This window comes from Heloderma suspectum, chromosome 3 (genome assembly GCF_057233095.1).
Source record: "Heloderma suspectum isolate Gila_16-S chromosome 3, 16-S_ref, whole genome shotgun sequence".
NCBI classification, from domain to species: Eukaryota; Metazoa; Chordata; class Lepidosauria; order Squamata; family Helodermatidae; genus Heloderma; species Heloderma suspectum.
In genome coordinates this window covers 320,433,896-320,456,667 of record NC_139460.1, presented here as the reverse complement: position 1 = coordinate 320,456,667, position 22,772 = coordinate 320,433,896, and the positions used below count along the sequence as shown (strand labels likewise).

At 48.8% G+C, this 22,772-nt stretch overlaps 1 protein-coding gene across 1 annotated transcript in view; it reads right to left on the bottom strand.

Annotated features, from left to right (window-relative positions):
• Positions 1-22,772, bottom strand: part of ECE2 (endothelin converting enzyme 2) — a 73,838-nt gene that overhangs the window by 31,208 nt on the left and 19,858 nt on the right. Inside the window, exons 3-8 of the mRNA XM_084847637.1 lie at positions 13,174-13,318; positions 11,500-11,715; positions 11,021-11,145; positions 9,701-9,847; positions 6,431-6,496; positions 1,379-1,567 (exon numbers count right to left, since the gene is read on the bottom strand). Coding sequence (XP_084703763.1) covers positions 1,379-1,567; positions 6,431-6,496; positions 9,701-9,847; positions 11,021-11,145; positions 11,500-11,715; positions 13,174-13,318 — 888 coding nt within the window. The remainder of the gene's footprint in view (positions 1-1,378; positions 1,568-6,430; positions 6,497-9,700; positions 9,848-11,020; positions 11,146-11,499; positions 11,716-13,173; positions 13,319-22,772) is intronic.

The following is a 22,772-nucleotide window of genomic DNA, read 5'->3' as shown; positions in this document are numbered from 1 at the left end:
CAGCCTTGCATCGCCTGTGCCTTCACTGCCACCAAACTCCTCCTCACCCCAGCCTTGCTACTTGTTTGTTCCCTGCCCTATCATCTCACCCTACACTCTCCTTCCAATTTTGTTTGTATAATTGAAAACACCCCTGGACATCAACCATGTCGCATCTGCAGCTGGTGCAGTGCAACAAACAACCTGTTGTTGATGCTCAGTAAACACAAAACTAGAGTCCTGCAGCCCCAAATCTTTCAAATCAGTATGTAAACTTCATATACTGATTCTCTACTGCTATAGCTCCTGCCCACGTGCACCTACCTGCCTTCTCTGTCCATCCTGGTTCCCAGTTTTCCCTTCCCTGCTTAAGTTTATTTATTTATTACATTTTTATACCACCCAGTAGCCTAAGCTCATGCTAGCTTTCTCATTCCTCTAGTTTATGCCCCTGTCTGTTCTAACCCACTTTTCTTAGTCCTCCCCCCTTTCCTTGGCCTACTGCCTGCTAAGGCCCCAATCTCCCCCTTTCCTACCTTCCAGCTTCTTCTATTCCTCCTTCCCTAGCTCCGGCTGACTGCTGTCCCTTCGGTGACAAGAAAGAGCTCAGCCAATCACTCCCACAAGCTCCATCGCTACCATCACAAAATCCCTTTGTACACAACAACACAGATCATAGTAGCAACGCTAATGGTGTGTCCATATGTCTTTTGATCTTTCCCTCAGTGGCTGGAGCTCCCAAGACACTGTGGCAGAGGTGGGTAGAAGGTAGATCTGGATCTACTAGTAGATCTCTGGGTGATTTGCAGTAGACCAGCATGGATTTCTGACTCCCAATTACCTAACAATTGCAGCAACAAAATGATTCTCCCCTCCTGCCCAAAATTATTCTGCTGAAATGAAAGCAGCTTGGGGTATCCAGGAGTGGATTTTTCTGTGGAAGGACTGTGAGATCCATTCAGTTCTGGAAGTAAAAAAAAGTCCTGGGCTCAGAATTCTTTAATTCTAAGTGTATGTCTTTTGCACTAGACTCTGTTTGGTAGATCTTAGAAAAAAACTCTTAAGCAGACCCTGTAAGCCTGAGTTGTGCTCTCCTCTGCCCTTGGGATCTTTACTCAAATTAAGGATTCTAAGCAAAAGTCATCCCTTTCCAAAGAATCTCATTTCCCTTCCAATTAGTAGTAGCTAGATCCAACCCAAACATTGGTTCAAACAACTTTGCTAACAGCCCTGCCCCCAGGCGCCTCCTCTTGCCCCGCCCTGCCCCCAGGCTCCTCCTCTTGCCCTGCCCTGCCCCCAGGCTCCTTCTGCTGCCCCGCCCTGCCCCAGGCTCCTCCTCCTGCCCCGCCCTGCCCCCAGGCTCCTCCTCCTGTCCCACCCTTATCCAGACAGGCCCCACCTGCAGTTCTGCAATGTTCAGCTTGTGGTAAATCTTCTCATCATCCCGCCGTTCATCTTGGGGGACGGTGAGATTGGCCAGCTGCATTTCCAGCTCCAGCACCTGCCGCATCTGCTCTTCCGTGGAAGCTTTGGCTCCACCCAGCAGCATTCCCAGCTCCACCATGTAGTCTAGGTAGGCAGCCAGCACCTGCCACAGGAGCACAAAGCATTTGGGTCATTCCAGGGCATCTGGGTCATTCTAGAAGAACAAACAAAGGAACAGCAGCATCCCCTCCCCTCAGCTCCCCTTGTCTTGACCACACTTTTCAAACTATGAGAGCCAAAGAGTGTTAGTTGGGCCCCCACCATCTTCTTCCATCTTCCAGAAGGAGGAAGTATAAAGGGCTGGATCCCCAAAGAACTAAAATCCTTCAGTTGTTTGAGTCTGGAGTGCCAGGAGCTACCAGGGCAAGAAGCCAGGACTACCTTGGTGTGGTGTTGTAGCTAAAGAGACTGAACTATGAACCTGGAAGCCCCTGGTTCAAATCTCACCTCTAAAAAGAACTCGCCAAGTAGCCTTTGGCAAGCCTCTCTCTTTCTCTCTGCTTCAGTCCCCACATGTGCAATACGGGGGATAATAAGAACCTAAGAAGAGCCCCACTGGATCAGACCAAAGGCCTGCGTCCTGTTTCCCACAGTGGCTAATACAGACCTACCTTCCAGGGTTGTTGTAAGGACAATAACTAGATCAGGGGTGGGCAACTTGTGGCCTTCCAGGGGGCCCTGCAACTCCCATCATCCCTCCCCCTGGGCTATACTGGCTAGGACTGATGGGAGTTGTAGGCCAAAACCTTTGGAAGTTGCCCACCCCTGCACTAGATAATACACGTGAAGCGCTTTGCATGCTCGGAAGCACTATACCATCCTGCAGTGCTACTCATCTGGAGGGCACCACGTTGGCAAATACAACATGGCGAATATAGCCATGTTGGCTATACAAATGACGATGACAATGATTTGTTCTGAGTCCAGCCTGCCCTATATGGCGAGCTATTGGAACTGCAGCTTGGCACATCTTCCTGGCAGCGACGTCCTCTCAGGCTCTCTTGGCTGGCCCTGCTCACCCGAGCTGCGCCATTGGGTCCCCTAGGACGGGAAGTGCTGTAATATGGGGGAAACCTATCTGGCTCTTCCCAGCAAGGTACTTTGAAACACAGAAGAGGCCAACACATGGAGCAACCCAGCTGCAAAAGCACCACTGCCACTCTCTACCTCGGGGGTGATGTTTTGGCCTACAACTCCCATCATCCCTACCCAATGGTGAGGGATGGTGTGAGCTGTAGTCCAATATGACTGGCGGGCCACAAGTTTCCCACCTCTGCTCTAGCTTCTTTGGTCCCTGGCCCAGCAAGTGAAGGGACCGGGCTGCAACTTGTATTCCACGGCTCAGTTGCCCACCCGCAAGAGGTTAGCAGTCAACCAAGCCATGGCATGAATCACACAGATCGGCCGCTCTCCTAAATTACGTTTGAGCTAGCCAAAGTGCTGGACCCACAACCAACTGCCTTGACCCCTGCATTAGTTCCCTTTGCCTTCACACCCATCCCCTCATCTTTCTTTACCTCGTCCTGGGCTGCAGTTCTGTATACAGCACAACCTGCCTGCCTGAGAATCTCAGCTTTTCTTTCAAGAAATTTTTAAGTCAGTTTCTAGCCTCTGGTGGCTGTTAAGATGTGCCTAAAAGCATTTCTTTCTTTCTTTAGGGTATTTATATCCCATGTTTCAATTTAACATAATTCACAAGGCAGTTTCCAGATAATAAAAACACACATCATAAAATACAAGCTAATGAAATCTCAGAACAATAAAGCACAATGATAAAAAAAAGGGGGAACGCAGTGTAAAGCCAGGTGAAATACCCATAAAATCTTGCAGGATAACAATTCAGCAGCAGTATAAAACATCACCATCACTGTTCAATTAAAATCCTGGGTAAAAAAAACACTTGCTCTGACCTGCTTAAAACGAAACAGAAGTTGTGCCAGGCAAACTGGCATCTGGGGAGGGTATTCCATAAACATAAAAGGCCTGCTCTCCAGTTTCCATTCCCTTCTAAAAGTGGGGGCACCAGGAGTAGGGCCCCCAGAAATGATCTCAACATCTAGACAGGTTCCTCTGGGAGCAGGGATTCATTTATGTACCCAGGTTCCAATTTGGAAAAGGCTATAAAGGCTTGTGTTTTGAATTGTGCAAGGAAACTTAGTGGAAGCAGTTGTCTTTGACAGTATTAAAACAACTCCACTGCCTTCCACCATGTGGACAGATCCATTTAATTATCAGCTGCAGGTTCTGATATTTAGGGACTGACACAATGGTGAACTGACCACCAAAATATTGCCAACTGATGTCTTAATTATGTGCAATTGAAATACTTGCAAATTCTTACCCCGAGTTTCCATTTCCTGCACCCGCTTCCTCTGCTGCGCCCGTCTCTATTTTTAGATTGTAAGCCCCTTTAGACTGAAAGACCTGTCAAACCTGTTCCTTGTAAAGTGCGGTGTACACAGATGACACTGTATAATTCCATTAAATAATACTAATTCTAGTCAAATATTCCCTGAAGCCAGGAATGCCACTGTGCAGATAGCAGCTTACCTTTTAAAAAAAATTCATGATGGTGTCATTTGTTAGGAAGGGCAGGAGAAAGGACTGCTTGCCACCACCACTACCCTGCCCAGCCCAGCCTTCTAACAGTCATAGAATCATAGAATAGTAGGGTTGGAAGGGGCCTAAAAGTCATCGAGTTCAACAACCTGCTCAGTGCAGAAATCCAAGTCAGAGCATCCCCAACAGATGGATGTCCAGCCTCATCTTGAATGCCTCCAGTGTAGGAGAGCCCACCACCTCCTTAGGGAATTTGTTCCATTGTCATATTGCTCTAACAGTCAGGAAGTTTTTCCTGACGTTCAGCCGGAATCTGGCTTCCTGTAACTTGAGCTCATTATTCCGTGTCCTGCACCCTGGGATGATCGAGAAGAGATCCTGGCCTTCCTCTCTGTGACAACCTTTCAAGTACTTGAAGAGCATTATCCTATCTCCCCTCAGTCTTCTCTTCTCAAGGCTAAACATGCCCAGTTCTTTCACTCTCTCTTCATAAGGCTTTGTTTCCAGTCCCCTGATCATCTTTGTTGCCCTCCTCTGAACCCTCTTCAGCTTGTCTGCATCTTTCTTAAAGTGCAGTGCCCGGAACTGGACACAGTACTCCAGATGAGGCCTGCTGAGTAGAGGGGGACTAGTGCTTCCTGGGATTTGGAAGCTATGCTTCTATTAATGCAGCCCAAAAGAGCATTTGCCTTTTTTTGCATCCACATCACATTGCTGGCTCATATTCAGCTTGTGATCGATAACAATTCCAAGATCCTTCTTGCTTGTAGTGTTGTTGAGCCATGTATCCCCCATCTTGTAACTGTGCAAGTCGAAGGCCAACCTAGCAAAGCTTTTGCTACTGTCCACCTGCTGTAACTGCAGCATCTCGAAACAGGACCACAAGCAGACAGCAGTGGCAAAGGTCACTGCCCAGCACCACCCTTGATTCCACTTTGCTTGCTGCAGGAACCAGGCAGTGCCCCAGCCTCCAGATGGTCAGGCTGTCTGCTCTGTAAAGCTTCTAGGGAGGGACTGGATATGCATCTAGAAAAACAGCTGCTGTTGAAAGAACTGAAGGAGTGGTTGAAGTAGCCTTTGTTCTAATAAGAGGCAGTATCCAATGCTGCCCACATGCCAGCAGGACCCACCACTAGCACAATGTTGAGCTTCTGTTTCTTAAAGCAACCAGAAACTAGCAGAAATTCTCATTTCCTGAACAGGGCAGCTCAGCGGAGCATGCAGAAGGGAGCTCCGCTGACCTGTCCTGATTTGGAAACAAGTGCTTCTGCTCATTTCTTTGAGACCTTGCCCCAGTTCGGGGGGCGTTATAGCTTCTGACACCGATCCTCAGCCAGAAGGGGATGCTCTAGAATCCGGCCCTGTTGTGGGAAACCAGGTCACTGAGAACTCCGTTCCACCAGGCCTTCCAGTGGTTTATGAGCCAGGAGGGGTGAGGCACAGGACACTGATATGGCCTATCCTCCACAGCCAGGAGACATGAACTTGATGGAGGCCCCTGCTTCTTCACCAGGGCCATCTTCCATGGGAACATGGCAGCAGGAGGAGGCCTCTGCAGGAGAGGGAGTTTCAGGGCATCTCCTTTAATGCATCGTCAACTAAAGAGGGCGTTTCCGATGCTGATTGGCTACTCCCCTGTATTGCAACCAGCAGCAGACTTTGCTAGAAGTAATGCTTTGATAATCTGGAAAGCTTCCCCGCTTTTACTAGATCTCTCTGAACCTATTCGGATTTATTCTGTCTACTGAGCCCAGGGCTGTTTTGAGTCTTTCACTGTGATGCTCATGAACTGAATTTGGTCAAGGACTTTTGTTGTGAACTGTTAACTGTGGATCTTTATTGAGACTGTAAAGGCTTTTAGTTAATTGCTGGAATTACTGCAGTAAAAGGTTTCACTCTGACTTGTGCCTCACTTCCAAGAAGTCAGGTTCTGACAGTTTCTGGGGTTGCTTTAGCCAGCGCTAACTCCCTGTTGCTCTAATGGCAGGTCCCGCTGGTGCAACAGAATGATCAGAAGCACAGCAGCAGTACTAGATACTGCCTGAGGTTAATGCATTGTCAATATTTGACCAAGACATAACTGGTCAATTGAACAAAATCTTCTTTTGGCCAGTTAAACACCCAACCCTACTGATAGCACAGATCTGCTGTAATCTACAGCAGGTAGATTTCAGGTAGAGGGGTGGCTGAGTAAGATTATCCACTTCACTGCCCCTGACCATGATCAGCAAAACCAGAATTGTGCAAAATACCACCATAAAAAGAAATCATGTAAATACGCTCATAACTGAGAATTCAGATTACGGGGTACAACGTGTTAATTACTTTTGAGTCAAATTATGGGAAGTGGTTGTGGTGGTGAAATGGGTTGGGGTCTGGCAGGGGCTGCCCCCGTTGCACCTCTTACCTTCTCATTGGCGGTCTTGTTCAGGTAGTAATCCCGTGAGGGTAAGAAAAGGCCTGACTGATCCAGCTGCCATACACAAAAGGGAACCAATGAATCCAGATGCCAGAATGTCCAGCCCTGACCTGCCCCTACAGCTCCTTCTAGTCCTCTACAACACAGGAGAGGGGAATGCATTACCACCCAGACATCTCTGAGCCAAGGGGAGAAATAGTCCTGTTCCCAGTCAGCAGTGGCTGGCTTTGCACTCAAGTGCAACTGCATAAGGGACGGGCATAGATGTGCTGACTCCGGAACAAATCTGGGCCTCTCTAAGGCAGGGGTGCAGAACCTCAGGACTGGGGCTAAATATGGCCCTTCTGAAATCCCCATCCAGCTGTCTGGGGTTCCCTAGAAGGCAACTCCCTTCCCCCCAAGCACTGATTGTTTGGCGGTTCCTGGGCTTTTGTGTAGCTATCTGCCCATTCTAAAAGGTTGAAATGCCTCTCCTGAGGCCTAGTTACTGGCAGTAACAGGTTTAAGTCAAAATATGCTGGTATTTATGGTATGTTGGCCCCACCCACCACAGGAATATGAACCCTGAAAGCTTCTCTGAAATGGAATTTGGCCCTTGGGCTGGAAGACGTTCTGCACCCCTGCTCTTCTAAGGCCTAGTTTTCACTGAGGTAGAAAACCTGATTCTGAGCTCTACCACTTCCGACTGCAGACCTGATTTATTTATTTATTCATGGCATTTCTATGCTGCCCCATAACATAAAGGTCTCTGGGCTGCTTACAATAAGCAAGCATCAACATTTAAATTAAAAGCAGGCACACAAAACCATAAGAATCAAAAGGAACACAAAATGCAACAACAGTGCAAGACTCATAGCACCTCAAAATTAAACGCACAGTTTTTAAAACTGAGAGGCCCAGACCACATGGATTATTTAAAAGGCCTGGATTGAACACAATGGCATTTTCCTGGCAACAAAGAGACCACAGGGATGGCGCCCGGTGAGCCTCTCTGGGAAGGCTGTTGCATAACCGGGGTGTTGCTACCAAAAAGGCCTTCTCCCTAGTGGCCACCCACTTCCTTTCATTCAGCAGATAAGGGCCTCTGGGGAAGATCTTAAGGTTTGGGTAGGTACAAATGCAAGAAGTCAGTCTTTCGGGTAATCTGGTCCCCAGAACTTTAAATTGGGCCCAGAAACCAACTGGGAGCAAGAGCAGCTGACACTTGCTTCTCGCCACTGGTTTTACTTTGTGTTGTTTCATTTTGTGCTATTTTATTGTGATCGTATATCTTACGCTTGTTTTTTATTTACTTATACACCACCCAGAGGACACTGGCTATCGAATGGTGTAGAAGTATAATAAATAAAATCAATAAAAGCACAGGCATAATATGGTTAAACTACCCACCTCCAGTGAGTAATCTAGTGACCCTATTTTGGACCAGCTGCAGTTTCAGAACCTTTTTAAAGGCAGCCTCACGTACAGTATATTGCAGTAGTCCAAACGGGAGGTTACCAGAGCATGGGTAACTGTGGCCAAGGTATTTCCACCCAGGTAATGTTGCAGCTGGCATATCAGGTGAAGCTGCTAAAAGATGCTTCAAGCCACAGAGGTCACTTGAGCCTCTAATGATGGTGCTGGATCAATAAACATCCCCCAACTATGAACCTCATCTTTTGGGGAGAGCGCAACCCCCATCTAGAACAGGCTGAACACCATTCATCCAGATGGATGAACCACCAAACAACAATATCTCTGTCTTGTCTGGACTGAATCTGTTTGTTTCCTCTCATCCAGTCCATTACCATGCCCAAGCATTGGTTCAGGATAGCCACAACCTCACCTGCGTTTGATGAAAATGAGAGATAAAGCTGGGTATGCACCATGTACATACTGGTGACACCTCAGACTAAACCTCTAGATGACCTCTCCCAGCAGTTTCACGTAGATGTTAAATAGCAAAGGAGAAATAATAGAACCCTGTAGAACCCCAAACCAGGACTGCTGAGGGGTCATGCCGTAATCTTCCAGCACTACCTTCTGGAAATGACCATCCAAGTAGGAGCAGAACCACCATCAAGCAGTGCCTCCCAACCTGGAGAGCCTATCCAGAAAGATACTATGGTTCATGGTCTGAAAAGGCCCAGGGTCATACACTCCTGCCATTCTCCTGACAAGGAACATCCCACAGGGCACTGAAGGGCATTTCTGTCCCCAGTCCCAACTGAAATGGATCTAGATCTTTGTTCCGCTGCACAAAAAATGATTTGTGCACAGAAAACTGGCATGTCAAGAAGACTAGGCTTGAATCCTTCTCCCAAGACTAGGCTTGAATCCTTCTCCCAAGACTAGGCTTGAATCCTTCTCCCAAGACTAGGCTTGAATCCTTCTCCCAAGACTAGGCTTGAATCCTTCTCCCTAGCATGCTGGCTTTCTGTGTGCAGGGATTTATTTATTTTGTATGGAGGAGCTCCTGATCATGGAAGCAGCTATGTGCAATCTAAAGTGGTACATCCCAGACACAGATCTGGCAACTCAGTGAGAATGTAGACTAAGAGCTTTCAGCACCTGAAGGCTGAGGGTAGAGTTATATGGTAATACCAACTACATGCAACCCATGGCTTTATAGCCCTGTGGTCTTTCCAATGGACTGTCCCAATTAGCCTCTCCATGCTTGGACTATATCCGATTTGCACTTTTGCCTTCTGGTGCTGGTGGTGCCCTCTTTACTCCATCAATCCCCCCCACCCACTCCCTGTGCTTCTGAGACTGGAATTGGCCATGCTTCCCATTCCAGCGTTACTCTGTATCATCTGAAAGCTTGCATGGTTCTCCACAAAGGGAGACAGAAAAGTTCTATTTCAAATGAGCTGGTGAACATGATGGGAACAGGAAGTGCTTTGTGCTTCCTCTCCACACTTCCCATTTCCCTCTCATTGTCATCGCAATCTTAGCCCCTTCTTCCTATATTCTTGCACTGCCAAGTGTTATCCTTTTGCTTCTTTTGTCACTTCTTTGCAGCATACTATTTCTCTAGCAAATATTTTATGCTTTAACCCACAATAAATTGCACTTTGTCATCCTCTATCCTCAGCCCAGGCACTGCTATGTTTCCGCTTGCATCAATGTAACTGGTAGATTTGTCTTTGGCCCCATCATGGGAGAGAGCAATCTAATGAGATCTGATTTGTGATGGTGATGGAAATGATCCCCCTTCTGATCTATGCTCATTTGCACAGTGATACTACTGGGACAGTGGGATGGGAGTGGGGTTACCTGGATGATGTTGCTGTTGGAGCTTTTGGAATCAGCCCCCACGAAAACCGTAAAGAATGGAGAAGCCCGGTATGTTCCCGACACGAGTTTCAAGACCTCCATGAAACTGGTCTGGTTCCAGGGTCCAGTGATGTTCCATCCTCCAATCTGGGGGAAACCAGGATGCAAAGATTAGGGATCACAATAGGGAATTCGCCTTTTTAGCCCCTTGTAACCAGAAGCAGAGAGTTATGCAAGGAACTGGAGCTCTGTCTCCCTAGACCAGCCTTCCCAAACCTGACACCCTCCAGATGAGCAGCTCCCATCTTTCTCAGCCAGCAAGGCCACCATACCTCAATGGGGTTATTTTTATGGAAGAGAGGTACAGCACTCTAACACCATAATGTTATAATGTTAATTTTGTTCAGGAATTGTGGTGGTATAGTGCTATAACAGGATAATACAGTAATTCCAAGTTTTAAAAAGGATCTTTTAAAAACATTCTGATCACTGCCAAGATGTGTGTGTGTGCGCGTGCATGCGCGCGCGCGCACATGTATGTGTGTTTGGATGGACGGATGGATAAATAGTGAGTGAGTGACAGAAATTAACACTGAGTGCTTCCAAACAAGAGAGCAAGAGAGAAATTAACAATGAATGCTTCCAGACAAAGCTTTTACTCTGCAGTTGCCATCTCATTCACAGTGTGCCAAGTTGTGATAGGTTTACTTTTCCAACACATCACTGCCCACGACAAAATCTCACTCTTTAAAAAAAAGACAGGAGAGTAGCCCTAAAGATATCTACACATGTGGAGATTGCATTCCTATTCCATTAAAAAAAAGACAGAGTTTCTGTGGTCTGAGGAAAAAGCAGAAGAAGGACAGAGAAAATACGTCAGTGTTTGGATGACGGTGTCATGTGGATGCCCGGTAACATGTGAGTGAATAAAGCATGGCGATTCCACGCTAACGCCCCTGTGTGGAAGCACCCTACGCAAAGAACCATGCAGTAAAGATCTGAGCACTACACATAAGGATAGACCACAGGGAAAATACCTCTATAACCAGCTTGTGAGTTTCCAGAGGCACCACTGGCTATCAGAAAGAGAATGCTGGATCAGATGCTCTGATCCAGCAAGGCAAGTCTCACATTTTTATAGCTCTGGCCATTTTGTGTCTTCTACTCTTTGGCACTGACGTGGTGACCGCTGCCAGCTAAGTTCATGCCAAACGCAGCCTAGCACCGCGAGTGGAGAACTGGGGAAGTCTCGCTTGCAGGACCGAGAGCCCCTCGCCTTCATGGCACAGCCTGCCAGGGCCACTTCATGGCCAGGCTCACCTTCTCAATGAGATCCATCAGCGGCTGGGAGCCCAGTTCCTCGATCTTCTGTTCTTTCAGGCAGGAGAGGTAATAGCGCTGGGTCTTCCTCTCAGCCTCGCTGCTGGAGTTGAAAGTGGCATTCTCTAGAAGGAAGCACACAGCCGGTGAGGAAGGAACAGGTGCTGAGCAGTCCCAGGGCCCAACCTGGCAGCTCTTCTCTCTGACACCCTGGTTCCTTGCAGCCCAGCCTCCCAAGGCATTCAACACTAGATTCTCGCAGTGGAGGCTGCTGGCTCTGATGTCAGTGGAACGGTGAATCCCTGGATAGCTTCTTTGGAGTTCTGACTGGTTCTGACTGAAACCCGGAGCGGATTCACTGCCCCACCAACATTGCCACCAGCCTCCACTGGATTCTCATCTTCCAGTTAAACGGAGGCCGCTCAGAGAAGGGCAGAATGAGTCCTACCATGCCTACCTGTGGGGAAGGAACATCTCACCTAGCAGGTGTTTCATGATGGCCTGGTTTTGGTCCCAAATGCTGTTGAAGGTGCTCCACTTGGAGCGGCCATCTGGCAGCGGGTTCCGCTTGATCCACCCCCCACAGGCATACTGGTAAAAATCATCACAGGGGTTGGTCTCTCGATCCAGAGCCTCCAGGATTTTACCAGCCACAATGATGCAAGCTTCAGTCAGGCAAGTGGTGTGTGAGGGATCTGTAAGGAACATACACAGAGTAACATCCGGCATGGAGAAGCCCTATCCTCTATTGCAAAGGTGCAGAATGTCAGGCGTGGAGGTCAAATCTTGCCCTCTGGGAGTCCCCAGAAGGCCCCACCCCAGTTCCCCCAACCACTGATTGATTTTCTGCACATTTCCCCACCCCTTCTAAAAGGTAAAATGCATTTCCTGAGGCTTAGCTGCTGGCAGTAAGAGCTTCAAGTTAAAATATGCTGGCATTTGTTTTGTCTCCCTCCCCCCGCCGCCTTTGGCTCCACCCTCCACTTGAATACGGCCCCCCCAGAGCTTCTCTGAAATTGAATTCAGCTCTTTCAACCTCAGGCTGAAAGAGGTTCTACACCCCTGTTATATTGTCTTCTCCACATTAGGCACTAAAGGCAAGTCCTACAGGCCCAACAAGGGAGGCACAGAGAAGGGAGACAGAGGAAGGAATCTGGATCTTTATGGGTGGCAATTTTTGCCTGGAAAGGCCACAACGAAGAGCTGGGCAGCACACTACAGTGACCCAAGGATACTGCTGAAAAGGGGATCCCCGTGATGACTTCTCCCCCACCCCTGGCCGTAACTTCGAAGAGCGCTCCCCACGTGTTGTACTACGGTCAGATTGAGGCTTTCCTCACCCCTGCTCCACGTCGTTAGGAGAGGGAAGTCATGACGACGATGCGCCATGTGGCGAGGGCTCCTAGGTATGACGGCAAGGGTAGGGAGAGTTTGCCACGCATGGCCCAGATCTTAGTCACGCTCTCCAAGCAAAATGGTGGGACAGATGCCGTAATGTGGGGCCCAGAGGGGTAAAGGCTAGGGCCAGCCCTGCCCAAAAGACAGCCTGTCCACCTTTGCAGGTTGACCCCTACAATGCACAATGAGAGCACAGCTTCAAAGCGCACTCTGGCTTAGCGCAGGACGCCAGCAACTCAGCCTGCAACTAAGCCAAAGCACGTACAACTGGCACAACCACATCGTACGTCACAGTTTTCTCCTGCCTCCAAATCCCTTCTTCTGTTGTTTCCGCCTGTGTCAAATTTTTGATTGTAACCTCCTTGGGGCAGGGACCTGCCCTCTGGTACTCTGTAAAGTGACATGCACACTGAGGGCAATCAATCAGTAACAACAGTCCTGGCCAGCAACTTGCTAGAGGGCAGGTCTTTGCAACAGGCAACGATTCCACAACAGACATGCATGAGCTCTTTAGCAGGGAAGTCAATGCCAAAAGGGATCTCTGGGTGCAGGAATGTTAAAATACCTCAGATTTATAGGAATAGCCTTGCAGCGTTCTCTCTCTCTTCCCACCCCCTGTCCGGGCACTTTCCTTACAAGCAGTGTTACAGACTCCCTGGACCTGGGATATTTAATTGTTCCAGAGCAGAAGGGGACGGAGGGTGGTGTGTGGCCCATGCAAGATGATCTAACCCATGGCCACCCTCCTCACCTACCTTTACTGTATTGGATGCCCATGGCAATGACCGAACTCAGCAGCAGCAGAGCCACAAACAGAGAGAGGGCGAACAGCACCAGCTTCAGCTGGGTTCGGGAGCCCAGGCAACTCAGTAGGGGGCCACCCCCTTTCCTGAAGCCCACCTGGAAGGCAAAAACGAAGCCAGGAGAGGAAGGGAGAAGGGCAGAAGAGGCAAAGCGAGAGATTGAAGCGTCAGAAATATTGGCTATTTCCATGGGCAGGGAAGACGTCTACCTTTATTAATGCAACGCTCTTTTTACCCCGCTCTTTAGCCAAAAAGGCTCCCAGAGTGGTTTAGAAAGATCCATAGAAAGACAGTGCCTGTCTGTAGGGTTACAGTCTAGAAGATACGACACACAAGGAAAAGGAGATGGGGAGGGAGGAGGAAAAAGGGAAGTAAGGTCAGGCACCAGTCTTTAAAGTTACAAGAACTGCTTTGGGCAGATCTGCTTTCTAACCTCTGGGAGTGCTACTGCTGACATTTGTGCTTTGGGCTGCTGTTTTCCCCAGGTCCTACCTGTTGGTAGCTGCCACTGCCAATATGTAGTAGCACATCTGACACCACCACCTTCCTTTCCTCCCAGGCCTTCATACTGGGCACACCTGGAAGGGGGAAGTGTCCACCTCACCCCCTTCCTGGAGAGGCCATAGCTCAGCCTGCTGCTCTTGGGAGGGAGCTGTGAATCCTGTGAGTAGCCTTGCCTGCCCCTGCAGGCAACACACCACCCCTGCAAAGGAGGCGACTTTGTTGCTGTGTCCCATCTCAGTCTGGGGGGCTGGTGGAAAGGGAACTAGGCATTAGCCTGCATGACAGGGTTCTGGCTCATTGGAGAAAGCTCAATAGAGGTAGAATGTGAACCTCATTTTTACCCCTGCCTGCAAACTTTCTTTCTGCCGTTCTGGCCCACTCTGCAAAAGCAACAGTGCAGGTAGCAAATTGTCCTGAGCTGCAACTCTGCAGTGGGGGAATCCCACAACTGCATGCTCTTTAAACACAACAGCAGCAAAACTTTGTGCACATTGAGAAGACTAAAACTAGAATATTGGGTGAAGGGTTCTAGTGTAGCTTTCTCCATGATAGGCTAATCTCCTACACGTGGGTGGGGGGGTTGTCAAAGGGAGCATTTGATAATGCAAACACCCCACCCATCTTACACAGAATAGTTTTCATGTGATCTGTGCTGACTAGGCCTTATTAGACAACACCTCCAGAATACATTGGCTTGATTCGGACATCACCAATCCAATCCTCCAAACGATGGTTTGGAGATCAGGGAATATGCTGCAGGTTCATGTGTTCCCTCCATCCAGGGGCGTTGCTAGGTTCTTAAAAGATCCGGGGCACAGGCCCATAACACAATTTTGCATATATATGCGTCTAAGCGCACGTGTGTGTGTGTGTGTGTGTGTGGTGTGTCCGTGTGGTGTGCTTGCATGTGTGTATAGATTACATACATACATACATACGAAGTGTGAACTGACCCTGCACCCCACTTCAACTCAGACCCCGATTCAGCTTTTTGGAAAACATCCTGCTTCTGCTCTGGCCAATTTGTAGTTGGACCACTTCAGCTCAGCATCAAACCTGAGTCAAAATGAGTCTTTATGCTTCCTATTGACTACCATGGGAAATTAGAAAAAAAAACTGTAACTTTTTTCTCTTGGTCAGAACTGGATGATAATTTCAGGTATAGTAGCCCCCTAGAAGGAGATTGTACCTGCCCAATGTCAGGTGCAGGGTTCATATTTTGATTTCCTTTTAAAGGGAACTGCCAATAACATTTTTATTCCTTGGAAGAATTGGATAAACATTTCAGGATTCATTGCCCCTCAGAGGAGATCATGTCTGCCAAATTTCAGAATGATAGCCACAGGGTTTTTGTGCAAGGGTGGCCTTGACATTTTGAGGTCTCCAAAAGAGGACATACTTATCTCCCAATTTTCCTTGTGGACCGTTGTTCTGAAAATTACAGACAGCCTAGAGTTGTCCCTAAGTAAGAAACCAGCAATGTTTCAGAAGGATAGGTGCAGCAGTTCATGTGGAATGACAGTTCTGCCATTTGGGGGAGGGAGTGATTTGCTTTCCCTTCTCTTCACCCCTTCCCCAATAGTTTTGGGGTAAATTTGTATGAAAATGCACAGGTCATTAAGGTGTCCCCCGGGCAAGAAACCCGCAAAGTTTCTGAAGAATATACATGCATGCAAATTTAGAATTACTAGAATTTATTTACATTTCACCAATGTAAGTAGCAGGGGAACATGGTTGGGAAGGTGCCATTGCACTCATGTCCTGCTTGTGGGTTTCCCGTGGGCATCTGGTTGGCTGCTGTGTGAACAGAATGCTGGACTAGATGGACCTTGGTCTGATGTACCGCGGCTCTTATGTTCTTAAATACAGAGTGCCTCTGAGCATGTGCAGAATGCTTTTCTTTCACCACTGAGCACTTACATTCTCTCCCTACCAATTCTATTCCCCTCCATGTAACCATCCCTCCTCATCCTACCATCCTCCAGCAACTCTTCATAAAAACAGATGTCTTGTTTTGTGCAACTCTCCTCTACCTCCTCCTTGTTATGCACAAGCTCTCATTGTATCTTCCTCCCCATAACTTCTGTGCCAAGACTTCACCAGGATTCAGCCAATGAGTCTGTTTTCAAAACCAGGGCTAAATTATGGAGAACCTCTGAGCATCTACTAAGTGCCTTTCTCTCACCAATGAAGCTAGAGTTCATGCAACACCACCACCCCTTGACAAAACATGCATGGGGCTGAGCTGAAAGGGTAGTCAATTCATTAGACAGAATTGGGTAGGCACTGTATTAAGCCTGCAGCACCATGCTCACATTCCAAAGAAGGGCAACGCCAAAGAGTGTTCAAACTACCGCACAATTGCGCTCATTTCACATGCCAGCAAGGTGATGCTCAAAATCCTACAAGCTAGGCTTCAGCAGTATGCGAACCGAGAACTACCGGAAGTACAAGCTGGGTTTCGAAGAGGCAGAGGAACTAGAGATCAAATCGCCAACATTCGCTGGATCATGGAGAGAGCAAGAGAATTCCAGAAAAACGTCTATTTCTGCTTCACTGACTACGCTAAAGCGTTTGATTGTGTGGACCACAACAAACTGTGGCAAATTCTGAAAGAGATGGGGGTACCAGACCACCTTACCTGTCTCCTGAGAAACCTGTACGAGGGTCAAGAAGCAACAGTAAGAACCAGACATGGAACAACCGAGTGGTTCAAAATTGGGAAAGGAGTACGACAAGGCTGTATATTGTCGCCCTGCTTATTTAACTTATATGCAGAGTACATCATGAGAAACGCCGAGTTGGATGAATCACAGGTCGGAATTAAGACTGCCGAGAGAATTATCAACAACCTCAGATACGCAGACGATACCACCCTAATGGCAGAAAGTGAAGAGGATCTAAAGAGCCTCTTGTTGAGGGTGAAAGAGGAGAGTGCAAAAGCTGGTTTGAAATGCAACATTAAAAAAACAAAGATCATGGCATCTGGCCCCATCACTTCCTGGCATATAGAAGGGGAAAAAATGGAAGCAGTGACAGATTTTACTTTCTTGGGCTCCAAGATCACCGCAGACAGTGACTGTAGCCATGAAATTAAAAGACGCTTGCTCCTTGGGAGGAAAGCTATGGCAAACCTAGACAGCATAAGAAGCAGAGACAACACCTTGCCGACAAAGGTCCGTCTAATCAAAGCTATGGTTTTCCCAGTAGTAACATATGGCTGTGAGAGCTGGACTATAAGGAAGGCTGAGCGCCGAAGAATTGATACTTTCGAACTGTGGTGCTGGAGAAGACTCTTACGAGTCCCCTGGACTGCAAGGAGGTCAAATCAGTCCATCCTAAAGGAAATCAACCCTGAGTGCTCATTGGAAGGACAGATACTGAAGCTGAAGCTCAAATATTTTGGCCACCGAATGCAAAGAGAAAACTCTCTGGAAAAGACCCTGATGCTGGGAAAGATTGAAGGCAAAAGGAGAAGGGGACAGCAGAGGATGAGATGGCTAGATAGCAATGAATATGAACTTGAGCACACTCTGGGAGGGAGCGCAGGACAGGAAGGCCTGGCGTGCTATGGTCCATGGGGTCACGAAGAGTCGGACACGACTTAACGACTAAACAACAACAGCAACCATGTTCACAAGTCAGGACTTATTTCTGAGTAAACATGCAGAACATCAAGGTGCAAACCTCCCTGCAAAAGTAACTTGTGCTGGAATCCTATGCACACTTTCCTGAGGGCAAGCCTCATTAAACATAACAGGGCTTCTGAGTAGGCATATGTAGGATTGCATAAATTAGCAATATTTATCCCCCCTCCACTTAAAAAACAAACCCCAAACTCCTATTTTTTTAATTAAAGCTTTCCGTTCATAGAAACATAGGAAGCTGCCTTATACTGAGTCAGGCCCTGGGTCCATCTAGCCCAGAATTGTTGACACTGACTGGCAGCAGCAGCTCTCCAGAGTTTCAGGCAGGATTCTTTCCTAGCTCTTCCTGGAGATGCTGGGGATTGAACCTGGGACCTTCCGCATGCCAAGCATGTCCTCTACCACTGAGCTACAGCCCTTCCTATTGCTGGATAACAGCAACGGACAAGCAAAACAGCCCCAGATTTGTTTCTCGGCAACCATGTGAACACACTTTTCTCAAAGGCTTGAGTGAGGAGGAGGAGAAAAACCAGCCCGCTTGTCTGTTTGTATAAAGTCAAATGCAGTTCAGAACTTCTCTTGCCCACCAAAGGAATTCTCTTTAAGAATTCCCCAAGATATGCTCTGGGTGGAATAAAGAAGAGAAAGAAAGAACGGGATAGAGGAGGGAAGAAGAAAAGAAGAACGGTGATTGGAAATGCACGGGCGGGGCGGGGGGGAGGTTAGGGAGAATTCCCTAAGCCAAGTGGGTCCTTTCATAGAAGTAGTTCAGAGGAATTTAGGAGGCTGTGCAGGGTTTGCAAGGATTGTATGTACTTAAATGAACTTTATGAGGTGAAGTGGGTGAGGGCTTTTTCTAGCCTTTTTAAAACTGTAGAACATATTTAAAAGTCCCAGCACTTTCTCGATCATGACGCCACATAGTCCTAACCCTCCCTTTGGGATTATTTGAGTCCTACAGCTATATGGAGAAATTAAAATGGAGGGTGAGAAAGAAGTTTGTGGAGGCTGATTGGATCCTTTGCTGTACTGAAGCTACTAAACTTCTGCAGAATCCAAAGGTTCCAATTTGGGGCAGTAAAATCAGATGCTGTGGATCTCTAATCCCCTGTGTGGCTTGACAGTTTTGACTTTTTGTTTTAGTCTTTGAGAAAAGGAAACTTTACCCATGGATAGCACAAAAGCCACTGGACCTGTCTGAAATTTGGCAGGTTCAATCAGCTCCATAGCGGCTGACATATCCCCAAATTCCATGCACTTATGTGGAAGAACACAAAAATTATAGCTCTTTGCTTTGACACATTTTCTTGAACAAAATAAATTTTACTTGTGGCTAGCACAAAAGCCACTAGGCCTAACTGTCTGAAATTTGGCAGATTTAGTCAGCTGTATAGGGGCTGCCAGGTTCCCAAAATCTATGCATTTATGTGGAAGCACAAAAAAATTATAGCTCTTTGCTTTGACAGATTTTCTTGAAAACAGCAAAGTTTATTTGTGACTAGCACAAAAGCCACTGAACCTAACTGCCTGAAACTGGGTAGGTTCAATCAGCTCCACAGGGCTACCAGGTTTCCAAATTTCATTTATTTATCATACAAAATAAAAAAGGTTATGGCCGTTTCTGTTCTCCAATGCAAATCAATGGGAAAATGTTAAAAAAAATGGCAATTAGGACAGCTCAAAAAGATCCGTGCCCCGTGCCCAAGTGGGCCTGTTTATAATGGTGCCGCTGCCTCCATCCTTCTCCCCCAACACACACAGGTTTCCCTCCTCTATTTCCTGACTTTCTCAAATGAGACCTTTGTGCGATGTCCAAATTGATAAACCATGGTTAGTGGTGCCTCCCACAGCCCCACTGCCTCCTCCTCCTCCTCTCCTTCCTCCTCCTCCTCGCCCCCAGGCCTGACTAGGCTGCCCCCCAAGCCTGCTGGGGGCCACCAGTGTGGGGGTTGGTTCCCCACCAGGTGGGTGCCTTCCGCAACCCCCCTCACCCTCCCATCTGCTATTGCATGTTCACCTCTGCTCCTCCCAGTAGAGTGGGGTGGAAGCCCTAGCTTTTGTGGACTCTGGGGCTACAACCAGTTTCATGGATGAAACATTTCCTCACCTCCACAAGATTCCTACCCTGCCTTTTCCTGCCCCCTTGGCAGTGGAGATCATCGATGGGTGTCCTCTTTCTTCGGGCATGGTGACCCGGATTACAGCTCTGCTCACTCTGCGTGCCCAGTCCCATGTTGAGCAGATTCAGTTTCACTTGGCCAAGGTTCCCCGGTACCCAATCATGCTGGGTGTTTCCTGGCTCTCTAAGCATTATCCTCAGATTTCTTGGGGGCTTCAGCAAGTGGAGTTCTCATCTCCCTACTGCCGGGAGCATTGCCTCCCGACCGGGGTGCCAGTCCCAGCCCAGGCCTTAACCCTTTCCTCCCCCTCCTCGTCTGCTTCTGGTAGTTCTTCAGCTACCGTGATCCTCCCAGAGAAGTATGCGGCTTTTCGGGATGTTTTCGACAAGAAGGAGGCCGACCAGCTCTCCCGTCACCACCCTTTGACTGTGCTATTAACCTCATTCCTGGGGCGACAATCCCCGCCAGCCAGCTGTATTCGATGTCGGAGCCGGAACTTCGAGCTTTGTGTGAGTTTTTGGACACAAACCTCAGCTGTGGCTTCATTCGCCCCTCCTCCTCCCCCGCCTAAGCCCCTACCATGTTTGTGCACAAAAAATCAGGAGAACTCCGCCCGGTATGACTTCCGAGCTTTGAATTCGGTCTCGATTCCTGACAAGTATCCCCTCCCCCTCATACCGGAGATGCGCTGGAGCACCTGGGGCGAGCAAAGATTTTCACAAAGTTGGACCTGCGTGGCGCCTACAATCTGATTTGCATCCGGGAAGGGGATGAGTGGAAGACCTGTTTCGGCACCTGGTACGGAGCGTATGAATATTTAGTGATGCCGTTTGGGCTCGCCTGCATTCCCCTCCCCACGTTTTCGCGTTTTATGAATGCCATTTTCCGGGACTATTTGGACACTTTCCTCATTGTTTATCTCGATGATTTACTTATATTTTCTGAGGACCCCCACGCCCATCAGCACCATGTCTCCGCCATCCTCCAGCGCCTCCGCGAGCACCATCTTTATGCCAAGCTGGAGAAATGTGCGTTTGACCTAACCTCTTTGGACTATCTCGGCTACAGTATCTCAGCTGACGGTATCAGGATGGAATCTGCAAAGGTCCAGGCTGTCCTCTCCTGGCAGGCTCCATACACCAAGAAGGACTTGCAATGTTTTCTGGGTTTTGCAAATTTTTACAGAAAGTTCCTGCCCAGCTTTGCTCGGCTGACATCTCCTCTCACGGACCTCCTTAAGGGCAGGAAATCTCCTTTTCATTGGACAGCATCTGCCCAACAGGCTTTCGAGGAACGTAAGAAGCTTTTTAGTTCTGAGCCGATCCTGTTACATCCTGACCCGAGGAAGCCTTTTGTAGTGCAACTGATGCCTCTGACTTTGTGGTGGGGGCTGTGCTTTTTCAGCCAGATCGGGCAGGTGGTGGGTTGCAACCCTACACCTACCACTCCAGGAAGCTGAACATGTCTGAGAGGAATTATACCATCTGGGAGAAGGAACTGTTGGCCATCAAGTCCGCTTTGGAGACCTGGCGTCATCTTCTGAAGGGGGCACAGCAACCAGTTGAACTTAGAACTGATCATCGCAACCTGGAACATCTTCAGACAGCCCGTGCCTTAAACCAGCAGCAGATTAGGTGGTCGCTTTTCTCCCCCCGGTTCCACCTTAAGATTTGCCATGTGAAAGCCTCCAACAACCTACAAGCAGATGCTCTTTCTCGTAAGCCTGACCTCCAGCCAGGGGGTGAGGGAAATCCCCCCCCCTCTGATTCTCCCCCCCCCCCAGAGCCTGGCGGCAGCTGCAGTACCTCACTCTTGGGAGGAGCTCCTTCACTCTGAACAGGCTCAGGATGCTTTTGTCCACACAGAAGTGGAGGAATTGGGGCTAGCCTCTGGCCCCCCCACTCTACCCCCTTCTCTTTGCGAGGTGGCCTGCTTTACCATTCCGGCCGGGTCTATGTGCCTTCTAGACCCCTCCACGACAAGGTCCTCCATCAGTGCCACGACTCCCCCACCACTGGGTATTTTGGCTTCGCCAAGACCCTGCACGAAGTGACGCGGGATTTTTGGTGGCCTTGTGTGTGTCAGGACGTCAAGACCTATGTCGCCTCCTGCCCAACCTGCCAGCGGGCGAAGGCCCCCTCAGGCAAGCCCACAGGCTTGCTTCACCCCCTGCCTACCCCCTCAGGACCTTGGAAAATGCTCTCCCTTGACTTCATCACTGACTTGCCTCGCTCACACGTTAAGACCACTATTCTGGTGGTGGTGGATTTGTTTTCTAAGATGGCCCATTTCATCCCCTGCTCTGGGTTGCCCACGGCCAGGGAGATGGCGGAGCTTTTTTTGGCGAAAGTTTTCCAGCTCCACGGATGGCCCGAGGGTCTCATTTCGGAAAGGGGGGCCCAATTCACTGCCCATTTCTGGAGGGAGCTACTTGGGCTTCTCCATGTGATGCTCCGTCTTTCCTCCGCCCACCATCCACAGATGGACGGTCAGACTGAGCGCACCAATGCGACCCTGGAGCAATATTTGTGCTGTTATGTCAGTTACCAGCAAGATGACTGGTTTTCCTTGCTGCCTCTCACAGAATTTGCTTATAACAATGCTTACCATGCTTCCACCCATCAAACTCCATTTTTTGCCAATTTTGGTTACCACCCCAAGGCTTTCCTGTCCACCCTAGCTCCCTCTTCGGTGCCAGCGGCCCATGAGTTTTTAGAGGAGTTGCGAGCGGTACACCACCTCTTAAAGGACTCCCTCGAGCAAGCCAAGACAGCCTACAAGGCCTCTGTGGATCGGCGGCGCCAGCCGGGTCTGTCTCTGCAACTGGGGGACTGGGTTTGGTTGTCCACCCAATACCTCCCCTCCCACTCGCCCGCAAAGAAGCTCGCGCCTTGTCGCATGGGGCCTTTCCAGATTACGGCCCAGATTAACCCTGTTGCTTTTGGCCTGGCTCTCCCCCCCTCCATGAAGATCCATCCTGTTTTTCATCAGTCCTTGCTGTCCCCCCTGGTTTCTGGCAACCCTCATCGCTCAGCCAGTTCCCCCCCGCCGCCAATGCTGGTGGAGGGGGAGGAGGAGGAGGAGTTTGAGGTCCCAGAGATTCTGGACTCCCGCCTTTCTCGCAGCCGCCTGCAATATCTGGTGGACTGGAAAGGGTATGGGCCAGATGAGTGATCCTGGGAACCCACGGAAAATGTGCATGTTCCATTGCCGCTGAGGCGTTTCTACCAGCTGTACCCCCACAAACTTGCGGCCCCAGCGGAGGAGTACGAGGGGGGCC